The following is a 21,947-nucleotide window of genomic DNA, read 5'->3' on the forward strand; positions in this document are numbered from 1 at the left end:
TTAAAAATCTTTTCAAATCTGTAATACTCAACTATATGATAATTCTTTGCAAGTTGTGTTACAATGCACGGATGTATGCAGAGTTAATAAAAATTGTTTGAAGACCAATAACGGGGCCTCGGGAGAGGTGCAACGTTTTCATATCAGGGAAATTTTCTAAAATCCTTTTTTCAAAACCTACATAATTATGGTATAATTAATGGAGTCTAAATAAAAATTGTTCAAACTCTTACCCAAGGACCAAAGGTATGACCCAGGAGTGGAATATAAATAGTATATATAAATGTAATATATACGGTAAAATATGCAAATAAACATAATGTGGAAATATTTACAAATAATTTCAAGAGTTAAGAATTACATCGCTATGATTACTGTGATATTACTCTTGCAGCATCTTTACATGCTTTTTACCCTTGGGCAAATAATGGCACAAAGTATAACGAGTGCAAAATATTTCTTAGGATATATCCGGGCTATGCGGAAATTTTTCTCAACAATTGGATGAAAACACTTTTGAACGCATACGACTTATGCTATTAAGAATCGATCTATTTTGGAGAAATGATGCTCGAGTTTACAAGCTTATCCACTGGGCTATATTTAAAATTCTAATAAAGTCCATCAAAGCGAAACCAAATTCAAGCTTCTATAAAGTTGGACTCTGAAATCTTTAAGAAGGGCCAAAATATGTTGCATAAAATAACAGTCACGAGACACCAGGATTTTTTTTAAAATTAAAAATAGACATTCTTTTTTACTTCACATGTCATACATAGAAGTTGTTTTGTTGTTTTTTTTGTTTTTTTTTTTTGCTTGTCGGGATTTTTGGGTGTAGGTCTGCCCCCCCCCCCCCTCAACTGAGAGAGAAAATCGATGCTTTGTGTCTGAAGAGGACATCATGGTTTTTTTTAACCATTAGATAAAGTGGTTAAAAGTGCTTAAAATACAGACTATTAACTTTTATAGAAAAATGCTGAGCATGACTACTTCCCTCTTGTCAATTGTAATTATGAGTACACCGAGTCACAAATAAGCCAAATACACGCGCGCTCGTGCTTGCACACACACACACACACGCGCGCGCGACTTCTTTGTAAGTTTCCATGAAAAGCCATTTAAATTCGAAAAAATTATTTTTAAAAAACCGTATAAAAAAGCATGTAGATATGATAGCTATTACCAATATGTTTAATACATTGTTCTGTAATTGACATTTCTTTGCCCCAAATATTGATCGTTGATCACACTTGTGATTGCTTATTATTTGCCTTTCCTGGGCTACACATTAATGTTCCCCAGTGAATATACTATTAAAGATATTTTGCCAGCCGGAGCTCCAACAGACACTTAAGTCTTTTACAGTTACTAGTGCTTACACATGTATTTCCAATACACTGAAATCCCATATATTCACAATCATCACTTGTTCGAAAGACTTTTTTCTCAGACATCTTTCACTGCCACAGACTTATTCCCATGCTAACAAGTACATATATTTACATTCTACTGTGTTTTTCCATTAAATTCTGTGATCTTCAAATGCCTCTAAATGCAACAAGTAGTCAAAGGTCAAATTGACGAGTTTTATTATGACGTCACAAACGCTGAACGCTGCAAACTGCAACGTCACAGGCGAAAATCAAAGTTCACGCTTGTGGCTGTTACTGTGGCTCTTCCATTAATATTAACTTACCCTTAGAATAAGATAGGAATTTTAAGGCATGAATCACATTTGCAGACAAGGCAAGAAGTTGAAAAAATGTAAATATAAGCATTAAATCATGATTTTTTGAAGTATACACTCTCATAACTGCCGCGATGTGTGCATACAAATTTTCATAACGCGCTAACGCGCGTTACTCAATTTGTATGCACACACAGCGGCAGTTATGAGAGTGTATACTTCAAAAAATCATGATTCAATGCTATAATATGCACTCCTGGCAAGGTTTTTGACGTGCACTTTAAAATTTTAAAGTTTTAAAAAGCTCATGTTTCTGCTCCTCCCCCTTTTGTTTTAGAAATCAACATATATATTCTCAGCTTGCTTGATCTGTGGTCATTTTGTGCATTACGATTGTTTCTGAAGTTTTGTCAGAAAAAAACCCACCCAAGTTCTGTTCAATGGATTCATTGTACAGTACATTGAAAAGAATAGCCTCTTTAAACAATTCAATAAAGTTTGAATCTTAATATTTCATATTTTTCAAATATTTGCTGAATACTACACACATTTTAAACATATATAAATCATAGACAAGTTACATATATTATCACAGGTGAATAAGGATAAAAAGAAAAGTCCCATTTCAATATATATTTTAACACATTGGAAATATGGTATTAAATGCATGTGTGTATCACCTATGTATTTCACAGGTAAGTATATATGTACCAATAGATAGGACCCAGACCTATTCCCTCAGGTACAAGGCCTTTGCTACAAAAAATCATCACATTTTGCTCACCAATTACTTGAATTGACAATCATTGGACAGTTAACATTATATAATTATGAAAAATATACTAGTAGATATAAAAGGTCATCAATTTGACGGGAATAAATTTCTGCAGATTGTACCAAATTTACATGTTCAATGGTACATGTATGTAATTCAATGTATACACAACTGTCTCAAATAGTCATAAAAGTATAGGATGTACAATTGTTTATGAATTCATGAATTGTTCTCCAAATGAAATCTTATGATTCAAGAATAATAATCAATATATATAAGAAACACCTATCTTAAATCTAAATGCTAAAGGCATTTATTGTAATCTCAAAACAAAAATATTTATTTTACATGCAAAAAATTATACAATATATTAAAAAACAAACAGAACATTTTCTCTAAATAAAAATGCTTTCCATGAATATACCAGTATTATCATATTAAACTACATCTGTGTTCATGACACATATATCATGACACATGATATCATGTACCGTAATATCATTATGAGTAAAATATATGGCAAATAGAAATTTCTACCCAAATGAAATAGTCTTTGTTGCCAGACACACCTTACAGATTAAGATTTAACAGTCTGTCCTGATTTCATCAGCCATTGAGAATTGTTTTGATCGAAACTTTGAAACAAGATGCCTTTCTGGCTTTGTTTCTCTGAACCAGATATCCAGCTACTTGAACCGGTACCTGAATCTGATTTTGACATTAACCACCTCTGGTTATCTTTCAGTGCAAATGAGGGTAAAATCTTTTTCTGGTTCTCCGAAGAATCAACCCCCATCTTGCTATCCGAGGCCATGATCCAGGTAGATAACTTTGTATCAATGTGCTTAAATGAAATCCCCTCTCTTGGGGCCTCTTTGGAGGGTGAGCAAGGTTTCAGCCAATCAGAGCTAGTTTTGCTGGTATTTGATAGGTACTTCTTCAATGGATTGAAATTAGCAGCATTTGGAGATGGTTGAATGCTCCCTGCTTTAAGTAACCAAGCACCTGTGTCTACTGGACCGGAGTAAGTCTTCCTCATCTTGTCAATCATTGGGTCTGTGCTGGTCAGTTTACAGGTGGGATTTTTCTGGAGAAATTTATCAAAACAGCTCGGTTCTGTAGAACATTCTTTTACATCTACAAAAAAATATTGGAACCTTGTAATTAAAAGAGGTTTTTTTTTAAAGCTCATTTAATTTCAATTTATAATTATAATCTACAAATGCTTCATTAATGTAAAATATCACAGGAGAAATATGAAAGAGATTGTTTCTAAGGCACTCCCACATGATGTCAAATGCTGGTCGGACTTGAATAAATTTATTATTTGAAAAGGGGAATAACTCAATTTTCAATTTAAACCAGTCTGCCACTTTTTATGTTAAAGCAATATGAGCTGCAATTTCTATGATGAAATTATTTTTCACGAAAATTTTTTTCTGCTAAAATAACAAAAAATATCATGGTTTTAAAATATCTTTTTGCCAAATTTTTGTGATAAAGGCCGTTTAGAAGCCTTAATTAGAGCAAAATTGAATTATTGTCGTCCTGTACAAAAATCGATTTGCTAAATATTCCTTAGAAGAGAAATCTTTCCCCTCACAAAAATTAATGATTTTTTCCAACTTCATTTATCGTAGAAGATAAAGTTATTTGCAGACTTATCATAATAGCAGGTTTTTGTAGCAAAATAAATTTCTAAAAAAAAACCAGCTCATATTGCTTTAACATTTTTGGTCTAGAAAATTAAAGATAATGTTTTTGTCGTTAATCAAATTAATAGCACTTTCTTACCACAAACTTTTAAAGTGTGTTGACAGAGTATAAAACTTGACAGATTATCCAAATGCAGGCGACCACACTCAAAGAGTGATTGACAGATCTCACCTTTACAGGGTTCACTGGCGGTACACAGCCAGGTGAAGTCGCTGGCCTTGGGGTGGTCATGGCCCAAGCAGGACCCCAGGTTCTCAATGTCTACAGGCTTCTTGGACTGACAGGCCTGGTTACAGCAGTTCTCTGTCTGCAAAGACAACACACAGATATGTTACTATCAGGATGTATTAATATAATATCATGATGGTTCATGTTTGTTTAATAAGCCTTATCTCTTAGTAGGGAATTAAACCATTAAAATTATGTCTTTGAAACAGCAGTCTAGAACAATGATCATAAGACATACACTTTCCTTGCCCAATCGAATAACTTGTTTGATTCCTCTGAGCTTTTTAATAGTAAGATATGACAGTCATTGTCAGAAAATTAAAAACATGGTAAGTTTGCTCTCCAGTAAATGTTAATTCAAATTACTTGAACACTTCCTTCAAGAGAGGAGGACAGAAAATAAACTTCTTTATGGGCTGGCAAAAAAACTCAAACAAACATTTCCCTGCCCCCCCCCCAAAAAAATTATAAGCTTATACTGATATGGAATGTCAAAAAACATTATTAGCAAGCACTGACCTTCTTGGCTAACCAGTGCTTGGAATCCTGAGACACTGTGGCAAAGTAGTGCTGGAAAACGTCATGTGACTTGCAATCAGTGGGGCCCACCGAGGGCCTGGACTTGAGCCAAACCGTGGAGGATGGTTTGTATGTCCACTGGAGCAGATTGGGGGCTGAGTGGGAGGGGGAAATGACAAAATCGTGGTGGAAATCCATGTCTGTCTCTGGAGTTCCTATAAAGAGCAGCAGAAGTATGGAAATTTCTACACGATTTTGTTCACAATGTGGTAAACTATTCACTCATGTACTACTTATTTTCTTTTCTGCATTGGAACTGGTATGTACATATATAAATGCATTTTTTAAGCTTTGCAAGTTCTCTTTATATGATTTACAGGTACCCTATATGATTTTATTATGCATGGTGTAAAGACAAAATCTCATAAAATATCACAATACTATATCTTAATTGGATAAATATGGCGTTGTATTTACAGTAATATATTTTATTGTAGTTTCAAGTTTTGAAAGAGTTAAGCATATAGCAGAAAAAGATATTTGATGGATATGTAGTATTTATGGATATTTTGTACTAAAATAAATCCATCTGCCAAGATTCTCAACAATCATTTTGTGGCCTTCGTTGCCCACTCACCGCTAGATCCGCCTGTCTCCACTATCTCAAAGTCATCCTCATCCTCCTGGTCCTGCTTGATCTGCTTCAGCCAACTCTGGGTACTGGAGAATGTCCCGACCGAGGTCAAGGACGGAACACTGTGACTTGAGGTCAAGGATGAGACATGACCCGACATGATGGAGGAGACGCTGTTTGTGGTGGAGCATAAGGAACTCGAGCTGTTGTTTCCGGCAGACTGGTACAGCCAATCATCTTTCTTGTTGCTCAGTTTAGGCATGGTGAACTTGGGTTCTGAAACGGATATCATTGAAATGGTGGAGGGTTTGGCCAGCCAGTCATAAGCTCGAGGGGAGAGCTTTGGGATTCTGACATCAATCTAAAAAAACAAACCATGAAATGGTTAAACACACTGATAAAATATATCTCTCACAGCCTCAAGTTCAAGTAATAATCAAACTTGACCATGTCATGCAAAATAAATAATCACTGACTGAAATTCATTATGCTTTCCTTTAGCATCCTCATTACACAGGGTTGCAAATAACCACTCGCCCACTCGCAAATGCGAGTAATTTTTACTGTGGGCGACTATTTCTTAACGATTTAGTTGCCCACATGGCGAGTATAAATTTTTGGGGCAATCAAGGACCAACTTAAATTAAATAGTCACTTTTTGATCGGCAACTTCGTTGGAATTTCCTCCATAAGAGAAGTTAAAGTTGCCCTATGTTATGAGTTTACAATCGTTTGAATTAACCCCAAAGGCAATCAAATGATAATTAACTAATTCTGAAGAAGTTTTCACAGCTTCAGTTAACACCTGTTGTAATTAATAACTCGAGATTGTCTTATCTTTCGGGGTTATAAATACGGGTGATGCAACCACATACTGTTCAACCGATGTTTATTACTTGTAGTGTTGATATTACTATTAGTTGGTAATTTGTATTTAGTTAATAATTTGGTCAAATTAATGCTAAAATAAACATAACACCGCTTTTTTGCAGTTATCTTTTTAAAAATAAGATTTTTTATATAACGGTTGTAACTGGATCAAAGGGTTGGACTAATACCTCAAAAATACACAGAAATACAGAGACTAATTTTATTTGTCATTAAGCTAACAATTACAAAACATCTCATCTATAAAATGTATGAATACAAAGAGAATTAAATTAAATAAATTGGATCTAATTCAAATTAATAATATCACTTTACAATTTTTATTCTACATGTATATATTTTAATATTATAAACTAACTTCATTGTGAATATCAGTGGAGTGGGCCCCTATAAATTTTTGTGGGCTTCTATAACTTGAAAAGTTGGGAGCCCACATGGCCCCTGGGTTTGAAAATGTTATTTGCAACCCTGTTACACTGATCAAAAACTGCATGGTATTTTCCCCCTTTCAGTGGTACAGAATATATGCAGGGTATCCTCCATTCCAAATGTCTTCAACAGCATATTTGGGTTGTCTCAACCACATAAGTTGAAGGTCATTGCAACAACCCAATAAGCTTACGTCAAGACCTGGAAGTATCCCCCCTAGCAAAAGCTTGAGGTTCCCTTTCCCTTTCACTGCACTTAACGAGGCCAGGTCTAATTTTTTCTGCCCTAGATTTTTTAATGAAATTTTTTACATAAATTTCTACTGATATAATTATTGTTTTAAGGAAAAAAAATCAGACATTTACCACACCGTTTGTTCAAGGGGTCATCTCAAAGTTTGTTTATCTTTAACATGGGACCCTATGGGATTTTGCCTGAAATGTATCAATTTTGCACGTTTTTTACATTTTTTTAAAACTTCTGCCCTAGGGATTTCTTTTTCTGTTCTACATATTAAAGTTATTGCTTAAAGACATCAAATGGCCAAATAAAAAAACCCTTTTACCTCCTGGTTTGATCCAGGGGTCTTATCAAAGTTATTTTTTGCATGCCTAATTTCCCAGTTTGCCAGATAATGGCTATTTTTTGATTTGACAAAGACGGAAATGGTAATCTTTAAGGTATTATTAAAACATTCAGACACATTTCAGTAATAAATAAATATAACATCGCATATTAAGGGTTATTAATATAAAATACATGGTTACTGTCTTGAAATATAGAAATTAAGCTATATTTAGGCGGATAAAGAAAACGTGACAGAGGGCTAACCTTGCTGAACCCCCTTCACGTATTCAAACCGAGCCCAAATATAGCTTATACTTCGAGACATTTATGTCTATTCCACAATATAATATCAATTTTACGCATCAATCGAGCTAATTTCAACAAATTTTGCAGAATATCTGCAGTTGAAACTATTACGCCATGGCGTCAACAAAGCAAAAATATGACGTCACAATACCAATGAAACGCTGCGCGAAAGCGTGCGTACTCGTTCTGTACTCGGCCTCGTTAACCAAAATCTAAAAGGGTACCTTCCAATTCTTCATCCCTCCCATCATACATGTGCCTAACACTGATACCCAGCCTTCTTTCCACGTTCTATCATACTTACACAAGAGCTAGACGTCTTGGCCTGCTGGATCTCCTGCAGGGTCTTATACAGGACATCTTGTTCAGCGTCCTCATACTCCTCTACATGCTTCGGCAGACTGGTGGAGGGATTCCCGGCCTGGACAAACACAGCGTGAGGAAGTCCACTGGCCTCGATCTTACCGAAGCTGTTGATGCTCTCACGCAGTGAGCTAGCGTCACATCGGAAGTTCAGGTAGGCAGACTCTTCGGGCTTTAAGTCACTTGGGTCAATTCTAAATAAAATTGAATTTCTAAAGATTGATTGTTTTTTTCTTTCTATAAAAGAATGTCTTCATTGCTTCACTTTATATAATGTTGAATATCATCATAATTCTATATACAGGTAGATATATTTCTTTCTTTTTAATTTCTTAACTTGGTAAAACTTTCTCCAGTTATTAAAGAAAATTATTTAAATGTAGATTTTTTGGTTGCTATTGGTGCATCAATTCAAAATAAGACTAGCTCTTTACCCCTTAATGCCACCTTTTGACGCATAGGCCATATCCTTAACACTCTACCCTGGGCTACCCTTAGACTGTTTTCAGATGAACTGAAAACAGCTGGTGTGTGTTTTTGAATAGACTTATTACAGGTCTTAGCAAATCAAACACATAGAAAATTATATATCAATGGATTTGTAATAAATTAAAGTTTTAATATTCATTGAAAAAAAAATTATTTAAGTCACTAATAAAGCAATACAGGTGCTAACAGGTATATGAAAATAAAACTGAGTGTTCTACATTAAAGCTTTATTAAGAATAATTTCACAACAGATACTTGATAAACATATTTAAAACTATATGTATTACAAATAATTATTTAATAATTTTTATAGAAAGATTCCATTATCATCATGGAATTCGTTTTTTGATAGTAAATAATTAAATGTACCTGTGGCTGACTTTTCAATTGATGTCTATCGTTTTCAGACTTATATTTACGAATTTTTTTCAATAAATGGTGTAAGAGAATTTGATAAATCTAGCTTAACAAAATAAGTGTGTTGACTTTTTGAAAAAATACAAATTTACTGGTATATTCGTGTATTTAGGGGTTGCAGGTAATGCACACCTTGTGTTCCGTTTTTTGTAACTAAACAGATTTTTCCACAAAATTTTGCATGAATTTGACATCTGGCTTTCATCATTCAATCTCATTACCAACAAATCTAGAAAATTCTGCCCCTAAACTTGATTATAAACAAAAAGTGAAAACATGTGCGATGTCCGCATCGTAGTCCGCCATCTTTGTTTATTGTAGTAATGCATCACGCCACCATACACAGGTAAATCACGTGATATCTTTATTTAGAATGAGTGAACAACCATCCGTATACATGGCCAGGTGTATACCAGTCAATGTTTATAATAAACAACAGGTGTTGAGGGGTCTAATTAAGAGCTGTATATAGGGTGCGTCAAAAGTCGTCATTAAGGATATGGCCAGGGTCGTCAAAACGCGTCATTAAGGGTTAAAGGATAGAAACCTCTAAGGGGAAAAGAGCTAGAAAAGTTTTGATTATAATTCCAAATTTTGCAACAGAATAATTTGTGTACCATATTTCAAAATCTCTACATTTTAAAAATATGTAGCAACATGTGTACATACAGGAGGCCTATAATGTGAAAAAACTCTCAATGTTTTGTAGATTTTCAATTTTCAAAAGGTTCCTGGGGATGTTATTGCAAAGACTATGTTTAATATTTTGTTGGGATTGTTAATTCAAGGAAAAAGGAAAACCATAAAATCAACAAATAAATTGAGCCACCACACATTCTTATGATTCTGCAGTACACTAAACACACCCATTTCTCTCCTTACCTTGTCAGAGTTGTTCCCCCTTTCTGGGTCTGTATGAATCCAAGAAGTTTATGAAGCTTTCCCTGTTGGCGACTGAGGACCTCGTCCTTTGCGCTCTGTAAAAGCTCCACCTGGTTCAGAAGCCAAACCTCGCGGTTCCTCAACGCCTCAAGATTGCGGCTCACTGCAGTCTGAACTTGTAACTTTACCTGTGCATTCAAAAGGTAATATCTGTAGTGTACTATTAACAGTAACAATTTATGACAATTATAATTTGTGACAATACATGTACCAGTATAACTGAACACTCTGGTCTGTAAGAAAATGTGCCAGTAATTTTGATTTGTAGTTTCAGGGAATTTTTTTTTAAATTTAATACAGCATATATATAATGGTACATGTATATACATATACCACAAGGCCCCCCTTCAAAAATAAGGAAGTTCATAAATTTACCCAGTGCTATTCAGTTAACTGACTCCCACAATTCTTCTAGATTTTTTTGTTTGTGAGAAAAAAATTATAATCATTACAAAATAAAACTTTCCTCTTTTAATTTCTCTGTAAAACAACTTATCATTCAATTAGTCAACTTACAAATAACTGTAGTATTCATTTGTAAATGGAAAAAAAAATACCTTTTTTATTATTTGCAGTTAAAATTGTACAATTAAAAAGTGACTGTTTATTTTTTAAAATCAAAGTAAAAAGTAATCAAATTTCATAATCTGTATCTATTTAATTGTTTCCTGATCTGATGTTATGATTACTCACCTCGGAGACATTTTGTTGAAGCTTCCTTTTCACTTCGTTTATTTCCTTCAGGGAATTTTCCAGCTGGACTCTTTGTTGTTCCATCTTTATCTGCAGCAACACAGAAATATAAATGGATATGTTATTACAGACACTAGCCGTCAATGAAAATCTGTCCTATAAATGCATGGGCGGCAAACGGGCTATTCAATTTAAATAGGCTAGGAATATACGCAGTTGTGTATTGAAACACAGGTATACAACAGATAAGAGTTTATCTGTCTAAGTCTATGTCAGCTGTGACATAGATCCTGAAAAACATCCTGACCATGGAATGTTTATGTTTGTTTAAGTATTAAAGCAAAGGTCACTCTCCTAGCTTCCAGTGGGAAAAAAGTCATTCCCCTTGGTCTTGAAATACGCAGATTTGTCCATAGCTTTGTTTCACGAAATCAATGTCAATTAGATATTTCTGGATACATTTTACCTATAGCTATGTACTACTTTGTGATAGAATTGGATTGCAAAAGGGGGGGGGGGGGTTAAACATCTTTCTTCGGGGTCTATCTTACAATTAGTGATTTGAGAATCCGTGAATCCTTTATCACCATACTTGATCACAGGCCAATTATATCAAAACGCAATTTTAAAAGAAATTCTGGCACAGACCAAATGTCACGTTTTATCAGACACGTGACGTATCTATGTTTACTATAAACATGGAAATTTATAGAATGTTTACTAATACACCCCTTAGTCAGGTGTAAATCAATTTTAAACCCGAGTTATATCGTAAAAAACAACATCTAACTTTCCATCTTCGCTATATCAATGCAGTTTTCATTCAGTCGTAATTTTGACAGACATGGTCGACGCCATAATTTCATTCTTCTCTGTCACGTTCACACATTTCCACGTTACGACGGCAATATCACAACACAGATACTGTTAAGTTTTACATGCCTAGCAAACATTCTTTAAACCTTAACATTTCTCATTCATAAAATATGAATAAAAACTTGCCTTACATGGATTGATCTCTCATTCGTCTTCAGCCAGACCAAGACAACTTTTCACCGTGACAGTTGTCGTTCCTTGCCAATCAGAGCGTAACAATGTTTATCGCCTGTCGAAATAAATTTCTAGCCTATACATCCTGGGACAAAACAATATAGTTAATACCAATCTTTAAACTGAGTTAAACATATCATTGTTAAATTTAATTAAATGTTTAAAAAAATCCAAAATTCACTTAAAAAACAAAACAAAACAAAAAATTTCGGAACTTGCAGTTCTCTTTCGACTTTAGTTCTATAGACTTTCTTTCCATTCCGGTATGCCGTATCAACATGTAAACAGAGAGAGAGAGAGATAGATCATTCACGCTTTCTGTCATTAATTTTTGATTTTTTAAAAATCCACTTTTCTTAACTTTGCAATCAAAAATAATAGGCCTAATTTGTTTTAACTGATTCAATCTGTACCTCCCACTACATTGTATTTAGAATCTATTTTGTATTTTCAGAATACCATCACTTAAAATATGGGTGCATTTACTAGCCAGATAATAGTCCCAGAAACAAAAGCATGCACTAAACATACAGATCCCAAAAAACCAAACTGGATTACAATACACGCTGTAGCTACTGAATGTAAGTTAATACTTTAATTAACATGATGTAATTATATATTTTGGTACTACTGTATTATTTTTTCATAGTAGTTGAAAATGTCTAAATGAAAATAAAGAATTCTTGGGTGATTAGCTGAAAGATACTTTTTTCTTAATAATTATGCTTGTAATGAGATTGGAGATATGATAAAGGACCAGACTGGGATTCGAACCCAGGCCCCTTGAGTCTCTAGCAAAGTGCTCTACAAAGTGAGCTAACTGTAAAAGTGCTTATTTATAATGTTGGTTAAGGGTGTTGTTTACTCAGGGTTTGAGTTCTCAAATTCGGATGGTTATAAAGTTCAATGTAATGAGTAAAATTTGTTCAAAACAAAAATTGTATGAATAAAATGAATTATTATTGACAAAACATTTGATATTTTTACTTTATTACGGAATTAGGCTCCAACAAAAATAGACTTTTAGCCAGACAGAGGAAATTCGGACTGAATTTTGCAGATTTTGTTTTCCGCTAAAACATTTTTGGCAGTACTCTAATATTGAAAGTTAAGATTTTATATTTTAGTCTATATAATTTTTCATATTTTCTGGTGGTTTTACCTCACTTATTCATTAAAATAATTGTATGGCACGAATTGCGAAAATATTAAAAAATGCTTAAAAACGATAAAAGACACCATATCTCAAAATTTTGATCATTGACCTCATATAAATTTTATGCCAACAGAATCAGGTCAATATAAGTAGTTCAATGCTATAAATGTTTTTGTATTATCATCATTCAATTTTTTGTAAACTTAGATCAAAAATGGGAAGGAATTTGAAAACTGATAGAGGAAATTCGGACTGGAATATTTTTGCGAATTGTAGCTGAAATCTTAATGTTTTGTACCTATTTAGTGCCAATGTCATTCATAAAATGTATTACATTTTTTAAAGTGTTTAATTATTTGAAATATATTTAAAATTAAGAAAATTTCAATTGTAGTGTAAAATCTTATGGGTTTTTTCTTGATTTTTCAAAAAATATTCAATGGCTATTTACTCAAAAAGTAGGTCATTGACCTACTTTTTTGAAAGTGAAAAATAACACTACAATCAAAGGTCTATAACATACAATAGATGGGGTTTCATTATCATCAGTGGAATTTTTTTTCATTCTGAGTAAACGTCATCCTTAAGTACACGTTTTCTGTAGTCTAACAATACGCTTGGGTATTAAATAGGCAGTTCTGTTATTTACCACTCTAAAATTTGAATTTAATTATTTTATGTACCATACACACAGGTTTTTTTTTAAAGCTGTTTTAAACTAATTGCATAACTTGTGTAAATTTTCCCCACATCTAAATAACCAGTTTTACAGTATTTGGGCAATGGCACTGGTATTTGAACCAGTCTCACTGCTACAATTAACCCCCTTAAATCATCTTTGCCCTCAGAGATTTTCCCTGGCAGGATTTAACCTGTAAGTTCCAGGGGCAGGCACAGCAAAAAATGTAACAGGATGGGAGAAACAATGACGCAACAGACCAGGATTCGAACACAGGCCCCTGAATCTCTAGTCAGGTGCTTGATTTACTGAGCTATCTGGCACTGGTATTGAAACCGGGCTGGTCTGTCATTATTTTTCCATCTCCCATCCTGTTACAATGATACATGTCATTAATGAAAATCCTACAAATTTTGTCTCTTAGTCCCCATTCTTATTCTTATAAGGTAATCACAGTTTACTTTCTACACTAATATTCTCTGCTATTTTTCTAATTTTTATCATGCAATTGTTGGACTCTAAATAAAGAGTTGTCAGTTTTACACTTCACTTTTTTTTTCCAGTGAGTATTGCTGAAGTAGAAAGACTGTGGCTAAGATTTAAGCAGTTAGGATGCTCCGATAAAGGGGAATTATCTGATGAGGCTTTTGCTCAGCACCCAGTATATCAGGATGCCTTCTCACGAAATGTAAGATCATTTATAACCAAACCTTTCTAATTTGTTATCTAAATATGAATTAGATTTCAGTATGGTTTTTTTTCCAAATGCTAGCTGTGGTAAGTCTCTAATGCTTAATCAAATTAATATCTTGATTTATGGTAGATAATGAAGAAATTCATAAATCCAAGGACAAAAACAATATCATTTGAGAATTTTCTCCGTGGACTAAAATGGTGTGAAACTTCAAACACAGAGGACAAGCTTAGAGGTTTGAAACTTGAACATATCTTCAATAAGGGGTCAAAGACCCCAATTATTCTTTTCTTGCGGCACAAATTACATTTAACTATACATGCAACATATATGCCATTCATTTTTGCATTTTCTAGGTATTTTTCGAATGTTGAACAATGGTAACAATTTACCCAAGGATATTTTTAGGAAGATTATTGAGAGAGTTTATATTCAACCAGAGGACAAAGGAGTAAGGACTTGTGATTCTTATGTTTAAAAAAAAAAGAGTACTTTATTAAAATTTGATTTAGCAAACAATTTATGTATTGAACATAATAAAAAAATGCTTAGAAAGCAAAATTTGTTAAATTTGTTTTAAATTGATCATCACATATATTAACATCCAATTATTCTATTCTTCTTAAGTTCAACTTTACAATATATGCTGGTTACAAATATTAAAAACTTCAATAAGCACACTTGGAGGTCTTTCAGAAAAATATATGAGCATTGTGAAATCAAGTACCGGTATTCCAAATTCTCTATTCAGACATTACAAATGTAATGAAGTAAACTTGTTGTAACCAAGTTTTAAGATAAAATTTAAGACACTTTGATTTTCTTCAACCAACAGAATATTGACAGAGTGGTGAACACACTTTATCAGTTCATGGACCCCAATAACACAGGTAGGGACAGCTTTATTCTAATGAGGCTGAATTTCATTTATTCCCTATATATATTCCACCTTTCATCATTTATAGACAGTGGATTATTAATACCAAGTATTCAATTATTGCTGTAAAAAGGCTTTTGTCATTTTGATAAAGAAAATTACAAAAATATTTGTCTGCTTTAGAACAGGTTGACTCTCTGGTTATTAGAGATTATAAAATTATCTGCCATCTTCATTAAACAGCAAATATAGTTTTGGTCTAATTTTATTCATATATCATGGCTATTTTTTTTTTCGTTTAATTCTATCTGTCAGGTACAGTCAATGAGGAGAATTTTTTAAATGGCTGCCTCAAACTTCCTCAACCTCTGTTGGAGGAGGCCTTGAACTTTGAACTCCTGCCCTCACATATGAGGCAAGAACTTCACAACAAGCTTCCTGAGGTAATAATATTGTGAGGTGTACCAAAATATTTATATATGTAGCGATAAGCAGTCAAATGTAGAACTAGTTGAAAATTATGTACATTTATTACTAGTAATAAATACAGGTTTTTGGCATATCTGATACAGATGACATCACACAACTCGTATCGGCCTCCGCGGGGCTGATACAGGTTATCAGGCAGCCCTAGGGCTGATACGGATCCGTATCACACCCCTTGCAGAACTCGTCTGCCTTTTTTGACATTGAAATGAAATGTTGGCATTTGAGCATGTTTACAGACAAAAAATAAAACATTTGTTACAGTCAACATTTTTAAGTTACAGTTAAAAACTTCAAATGCTAGCAACTGTTTTGGAGCAGTTAACTTTTAAAACCTGAGGAAATTTCAGTTCTGCAGCTACATGTTTGTTAAAACAATTAGATCTCATATTTGTATTTAATATACATGTATGAACAGACTACTTTCACATGAAATTGAAAATCAATTTGTTCAAGTTGATGTTTTTTTTTTTTAATTTTATTACTAAGTATGTAATAAATATAATAATAGATACCCTTTTTCCATATCACAGCCTGTATCAGCCCACTCCAATATCATCCCTCAGGCCTTCGGCCCTCAGACTAATATTGGAGTCCCGGGCTGATACAGGCTGTAATATGGAAAAGGGTATGTATCATTCTCTACGTTATAGTTAATGGTGAGGTATATACCATATTCATGTAACAAAGTTTATTTATCATTACAATGAATAAGATTTTGTGTGATACAATAAGCTTTCTTTTACATAAACTTTTAAATTGTTATCACATAAGGATGACAGATAGATGTCCGACTTGATGTGTTACGCCTGGGTGAGTGATATCAATCAAGTTTCACTCAATGATCAGCTGCAAGCATATCAGATTTTCATCCCTGGCTACCTTGCATTTCTTATCAAAATATCACACATGTTTACAGATATATTTCTAACTTAATGACCTCTTACAGATGGCTACAGGCAGAAAAACCCAAAATGGCTTTGATGGATTGGTAGTTTTCCAGTTTAATTGATACACTATTTTTTTTATCACTTCACTCATATAACTGAACAATTGCATTTTTAATATTTCACTTCTTTGATAAAGTTTAATTTAAAAATCTTGTATTTAAGCCTTATTTTTATATATCTGTGAGAAATGTCAACAGTTTATCAGTTTAATAGGTATTATCATATATGACAAATTTTACAGAAAGACACATCTTGTGAAATGATAAAAAAGATCCTATTATTTATGGCAGCTGAACAGATGTTACACCTGTGAACTATTGATTTCACCTGTACCTGCATTATATAAGTACATATTCATCACTTAATCACTAAATCACAGGCAAACAAGTACATGTACAGTACTACATTTTTTGATTTTATATCACAACTTCATTTTTCAAGCCATGCGCAGATCTAGAAGGGGGGGGGGGGGGGGGGGTCAGGGGGGTCCAGAACCCCCCCCCCCCCCCCCCCTTGCAAAATTTGAATTTCTTCGAATTACATTATAAAAAGCCCCCCTTGCAAAATTTGAATTTCTTCGAATTACATTATAAAAAGACACCCCCCCCATCCCCCCCCCCGACAAACTTAAATAACATTCTGACACCCCCCTCTCTCCCCCACCCCCGGAAAAATTGTCTAGATCTGCGCAGACAAATATTAGTTTTCTTTACAGCAAAAACTTTTATTTTCTCATAATCGCATGTTGAAAGGTTGAAAGTTATCTTTAATATACACACATTACTATGTTTTTGTTTATATTTTTATAAACACAGATCAGTAAGGAGAAATATGCGGTACATATTAAATAAATGATAATCTTTGTTATGGTTTTTTTTCAAGAAGGGGGGATGGCAAAGATTTTCCACTGAGAGGGTTTCTTTTAACTTTTCAACCTTTTTGTACAAACAGTTCAGCAGCACTGGCCCCACCCCTGCCCCCAGGAGTAATGTAGGGGGGTCAGTCGCAGGGGGTGCGATCCCGGACGACAAGACACTGCAGAAGATTGCCGTCAAGGTCTACACCAAGGACTGGGCCAGACTCGCCAACAAGTTGGACTTTGAGTTTGAGGACATTGAAGAGTTCAAATCCCAGAACAATGACAAGCGCTCACAGGTCAGAAATCACATGAAGTTCTGGGTTCTCTATTGCTTTTAAAGTGTATGATTAAGATGTTGCTTCTTGGTAACTTTTTTGATTTATTCTTTTTTTTTTATTTTCTAAATATCAGTATCATTCATTTACAAAATTTAGCTTTATTACAAAAAATAGATAAATTCAGTTTGAATACTTCAGTAAAAAAGGGTAACTAGGCTGTTCCATAATTATGCTGAATTAATTATTATATGGAACAAATTACACAGTTAATTTCCCCCTAAATGTGAGTACATGTACCTTCACTAGAATAGAAATGATGAATGTTATTTGAACACTTTATATACCATATATCCCATGAAAAAATTGATGTATTAATATGTCTTGTTCCAGAGTCCAAGTTTTCAGGTTACTGCCACAAAATGAAATATTCTCTCTCTCTCTCTCTCTCTCTCTCTCTCTCTCTCTCTCTCTCTCTCTCCAATAGTAATTGGGATTTTTGAAGCACCACATATCTGTTTCCACACAGGTGAAAGATTAGATTGAATAAACGGCTACTAATGGTAGCTATGCATGCAACTAGACATTGATTAGGTTCTAATTTATTCTTTCAGGAAGTTGTTAGATTAATACTGTTGGTTTACAATGGCATGGCTATGAATATATATTTTACTTAACTTATATGAGGTCAAATGGTCCAATATTCTCCTTAATTGTAACAAATATAAATGGGTCTAATTGTTTCCATGTATCATTTTATGTTTCATGTTTGAAAGTGAGTGATATCAATGTTGAGTTGCCCACCATAGTTTCCTATAATCTCAGTGTTTTTTCATATTTTTAAAAATACTTTTTCATTTAGAAATTTACCTAATTATAAACACTCATTTTTCCAACCCATGATTGTATTATCAATAAAAAGACAAGCACATACCATTTTCAGGTGTATACCATGTTGAAGAGATGGAAGAGTCGTGAGGGAAGTTTAGCCCAGTCCTCGGTGCTGGCCCAGGCTCTCCGTGAATGTCGCATGGATGACGCAGCAGCCCTGTTGTCATAGTAACTGCAGTGTTCCGGACTTTCTGATCTGTGTTCTTCACTTTATTCAGGAGTACTTCTGTCTCCTAAAACATTCCGCCCACATATTATATTTTTTACTCTATTTTCTTGAATAGGTACTTTATTATTTGAAAATAAAATCAAAAACATATTACTCAGACGTATTCATTTCATTTATTTATCTTTAATGTATTTTTATTCTTATCAATACTATATTGTAACATTGTATAGCATATTTTGTATACCGGTACATAAATTTTATTTGCATGATTTTGGTCAGTACAGTAACACTTGGTTATATAGCGAAGTCGGAGAGACCAGTGGATTTATTTTGCTGTATCTGTAATTCATTATGGCTGTTTAAAGAATTTTTAATAATAAGTATTATAATAGCAAATTTGCTATATATACATGTTTTCTTGCACCACACTAAAATTTATAAAATGAAAATACGCTCTTTTGAAACCCATAATTGGAATGTAAATGGAACAAATCATGTGAAAATAAATTCATTCAAACTATTGATATGTCAATTGATATTGCTTGCTTTTTAAGCTATAAAGAAATTTGTTATTAAAGTTTTAAAATTTGTTATTTTTCACTTTGGCATGATCCAAAATCAATTCCATATATCTCTAAATTCGTTATTTATCCGTTTTGGTTATAATCATAGAATTTGGCACGAATATGTTTAGAATTTTTCTGGGGACTCCACAATACTTCACAATATCGAAGATTTTGCTGCATCCATTTTTGTTCTAAAGGAGTTTTACTGTATACATGCATACCACCTTAATTCTTTACCAGCGATAGAAGATTTCATACTTCAGGGTGTGTTAAAGACAAAGTAGAGAGAATATTCATATCATATCTCTATCACTAGCTGTAAAGATAAACCCCCGTGAAGCTGTGAGACAGAGATGAACCTGTCACTTACAGTCAGCCCACTTGCTATCATCATCAGAGTCTCCATATCTGTGTACATGCCCGGTTCAGATGGGACAGAAATTGGGTCAAGTATTTGTTTTGATTCAAATCAAGACCAAAATCTAGGATAAAAATATATTTTGACAAAATCTAGTTCATACTCTAACATATATATTATCATAGAGAAAAAATGCGTGCTTTCCTAGGCGTAAAGGTATTCTTTTCCTTTTAAATGGTACTCCGCTTGAAAAACATACATAACATTTTCTCCATGTCTGTTGTCACAAAAAAGGGAGGGATCATTTGGCTTATATCATGTTTTCCATAATTTTATGAATATATGAAGAAGAAATACTGATTCCACCCCCTCTCCCCCCCCCCCCCCCCCCCCGTTGGTACGTGCCTGCTCCAGGAATTGCAGTACACTTATCATTGTTATCATGATCTGATTTGTGTTTTCTCAGGAAAGGGAGGGATCAGTTGGTTTGTATTATTTTTCCCATAATTTTATGAATATAAGAAGAAGACATATCCCACCAGTCAGTATGTGCTTGTTTCAAAGATTACAGGGAGCACATAGCACGGAGGACAGGGAGGACTGGAACCCCACTTTTTCTCGCAGCAACTATTTTTCTTAAATTTACATATAAAAAATTGAGATGAAAATAAGAAAATTAAGAGTGAAATTGAAGTTATAGTTATATACTACGCTACTACCTCCCTCCCCCCAGCCCCCACCAACACGGATTAGAATTTTCTACCCCCCTCCCCCACACACTTAAAAAACGATGCTACGTGCCTGTACAGTAAACTAATCATTGATCGTTGATATCTAAGAGGTACATGTGTGCAGTGAACTAATGAACTGTACTCTACTGATCGGAAAGGAAAGGACGTTTAATTGTGTCAATACAAACACGTGGTATTAGACCAAACGGTGTCAATATAATTTTTGAACTTAGTTTATGGAGAAAAAAAAACGGATTACAAACGTTTTGTATTAAACATGCCCCTCTGCATCTGGATAAAATGTAAAATTATTAATTACTAATTGTCACTTTCTGAAAAATGATGACCAAATTTTACAATGGTATTAATCTAAATGTCGCCGATGAGTTCATTACTTTTTAGTGACATTTGTAATTTTATCACCAGAACCTAATACCTGAAGCATTGAATCCAGTTGTGGTACGAAAACACATGATAAAGAATTCTATTTTCTTTAGATAACTGGCACTGTACTGCTTTAAGAACCTCTAAGAAGTGTCTTTTTCTGATGCCCTGTCCGTGATGCTTAAATTGCACGCATTTAAATTTATAACAGGAGATACACTGATTCAAAAATAATGGTACACTGATTCAAAAATAATGATTACCAATAAAAGAGAATTCAATTTACATTTAGAAACGAGCCCCCCCCCCTCCACTCTCACTGAAAAAAACGATGCTACGTGCCTGTGTCGTAAATTGTGCTTGCGCTATATATTGCAGCACCACAGGATCTTTGGACGGAACTCATACATGTACTATTCAGCATCATTTCTCGGTTTTTCAAATTCGCAAGTACAAGAACGTAGCATCGGGGGGGGGGGGGGCAGCCCCCCCCCCCCCCCACTTTTTCTCGCCGCAACAAATTTTCAAAAAATTAACATATGAAAAATTGAATTATCATGGAGTTGCCTCCCCCCCCCCAACTTTTTTTGGAGTATGTAAAAAATTGATATGAAAATAAGGAAATTAGGAGTGAAATTGAAGTTATATACTACGCTAGCCCCCCCCCCCCCCCCCGCCCCCCACGCACGGAATAGGTTTTTGAAGATTTTTGGAAATTTCAAATTTTCCATTTTTTTTTTATAAGCCCCCCCCCCCCCCCCCACGAATTAGGTTTTTGACAATTTTCGGAAATTACAAATTTCATAGTTTTTTTTTTTTTTTTGCTCGTCAAGATTTTTTGGATGAGTCTGGCCCCCCCCTTCAAAAACGATGCTAATTTTTCTTTATAATCCAAGATTTTAGATACATATTAATGCTGTTGTTGGAAATTACAATATACATGGGTCAGTTTTGAGTCATTACAAAGCAAATGCAGTACAACACGAATCTGACGGCCATTTATAGTCCATAAATCTGGAACCAGTCAATTAATTGTTAATGAGGGTAAATCATGTTGCATTGTTTTTTGTGATCTATCAAAAGCCTTTGACAGAGTTTGGCATGAAGGGCTTCTTTTTAAATTACAAACTTACGGTATTTGTGGCAATCTTTTTCAATGGTTTAGCAGC

The 21,947-nt window shown here is 34.0% G+C and overlaps 2 protein-coding genes across 6 annotated transcripts; one reads left to right on the top strand and one right to left on the bottom strand.

Moving 5' to 3' along the window:
- Nucleotides 1-2,118: 2,118 nt before the first annotated feature.
- LOC128165849 (nuclear receptor coactivator 4-like) lies at nucleotides 2,119-18,749 on the bottom strand. 2 transcript variants are annotated; one of them, XM_052830708.1, is made up of 9 exons: nucleotides 18,614-18,749; nucleotides 11,661-11,758; nucleotides 10,654-10,743; nucleotides 9,901-10,088; nucleotides 8,054-8,306; nucleotides 5,563-5,920; nucleotides 4,926-5,140; nucleotides 4,350-4,485; nucleotides 2,119-3,599 (listed from the first exon to the last, which is right to left on the bottom strand). In XM_052830708.1, exons 3-9 carry the CDS (start codon nucleotides 10,735-10,737, stop codon nucleotides 3,040-3,042), a joined length of 1,794 nt encoding a protein of 597 aa, XP_052686668.1. In that variant the 5' UTR covers nucleotides 10,738-10,743; nucleotides 11,661-11,758; nucleotides 18,614-18,749; the 3' UTR covers nucleotides 2,119-3,039. The 2 variants fall into 2 exon arrangements, with proteins under 2 accessions (XP_052686668.1, XP_052686667.1); XM_052830707.1 differs by having other exon boundaries at nucleotides 11,656-11,758.
- Nucleotides 11,889-18,896, top strand: LOC128165851 (uncharacterized). 4 transcript variants are annotated; one of them, XM_052830709.1, is made up of 11 exons: nucleotides 11,889-11,983; nucleotides 12,158-12,284; nucleotides 14,102-14,226; nucleotides 14,362-14,467; nucleotides 14,589-14,683; nucleotides 15,068-15,122; nucleotides 15,425-15,552; nucleotides 16,545-16,586; nucleotides 17,497-17,700; nucleotides 18,073-18,087; nucleotides 18,623-18,896. In XM_052830709.1, exons 2-11 carry the CDS (start codon nucleotides 12,176-12,178, stop codon nucleotides 18,737-18,739), a joined length of 996 nt encoding a protein of 331 aa, XP_052686669.1. In that variant the 5' UTR covers nucleotides 11,889-11,983; nucleotides 12,158-12,175; the 3' UTR covers nucleotides 18,740-18,896. The 4 variants fall into 4 exon arrangements, with proteins under 4 accessions (XP_052686669.1, XP_052686671.1, XP_052686670.1 ...); XM_052830711.1 differs by lacking the exon at nucleotides 16,545-16,586 and having other exon boundaries at nucleotides 11,890-11,983; XM_052830710.1 differs by lacking the exon at nucleotides 18,073-18,087 and having other exon boundaries at nucleotides 11,891-11,983.
- Nucleotides 18,897-21,947: the final 3,051 nt, after the last annotated feature.

This window comes from Crassostrea angulata, chromosome 10, assembly GCF_025612915.1.
Source record: "Crassostrea angulata isolate pt1a10 chromosome 10, ASM2561291v2, whole genome shotgun sequence".
NCBI classification, from domain to species: domain Eukaryota; kingdom Metazoa; phylum Mollusca; class Bivalvia; order Ostreida; family Ostreidae; genus Magallana; species Magallana angulata.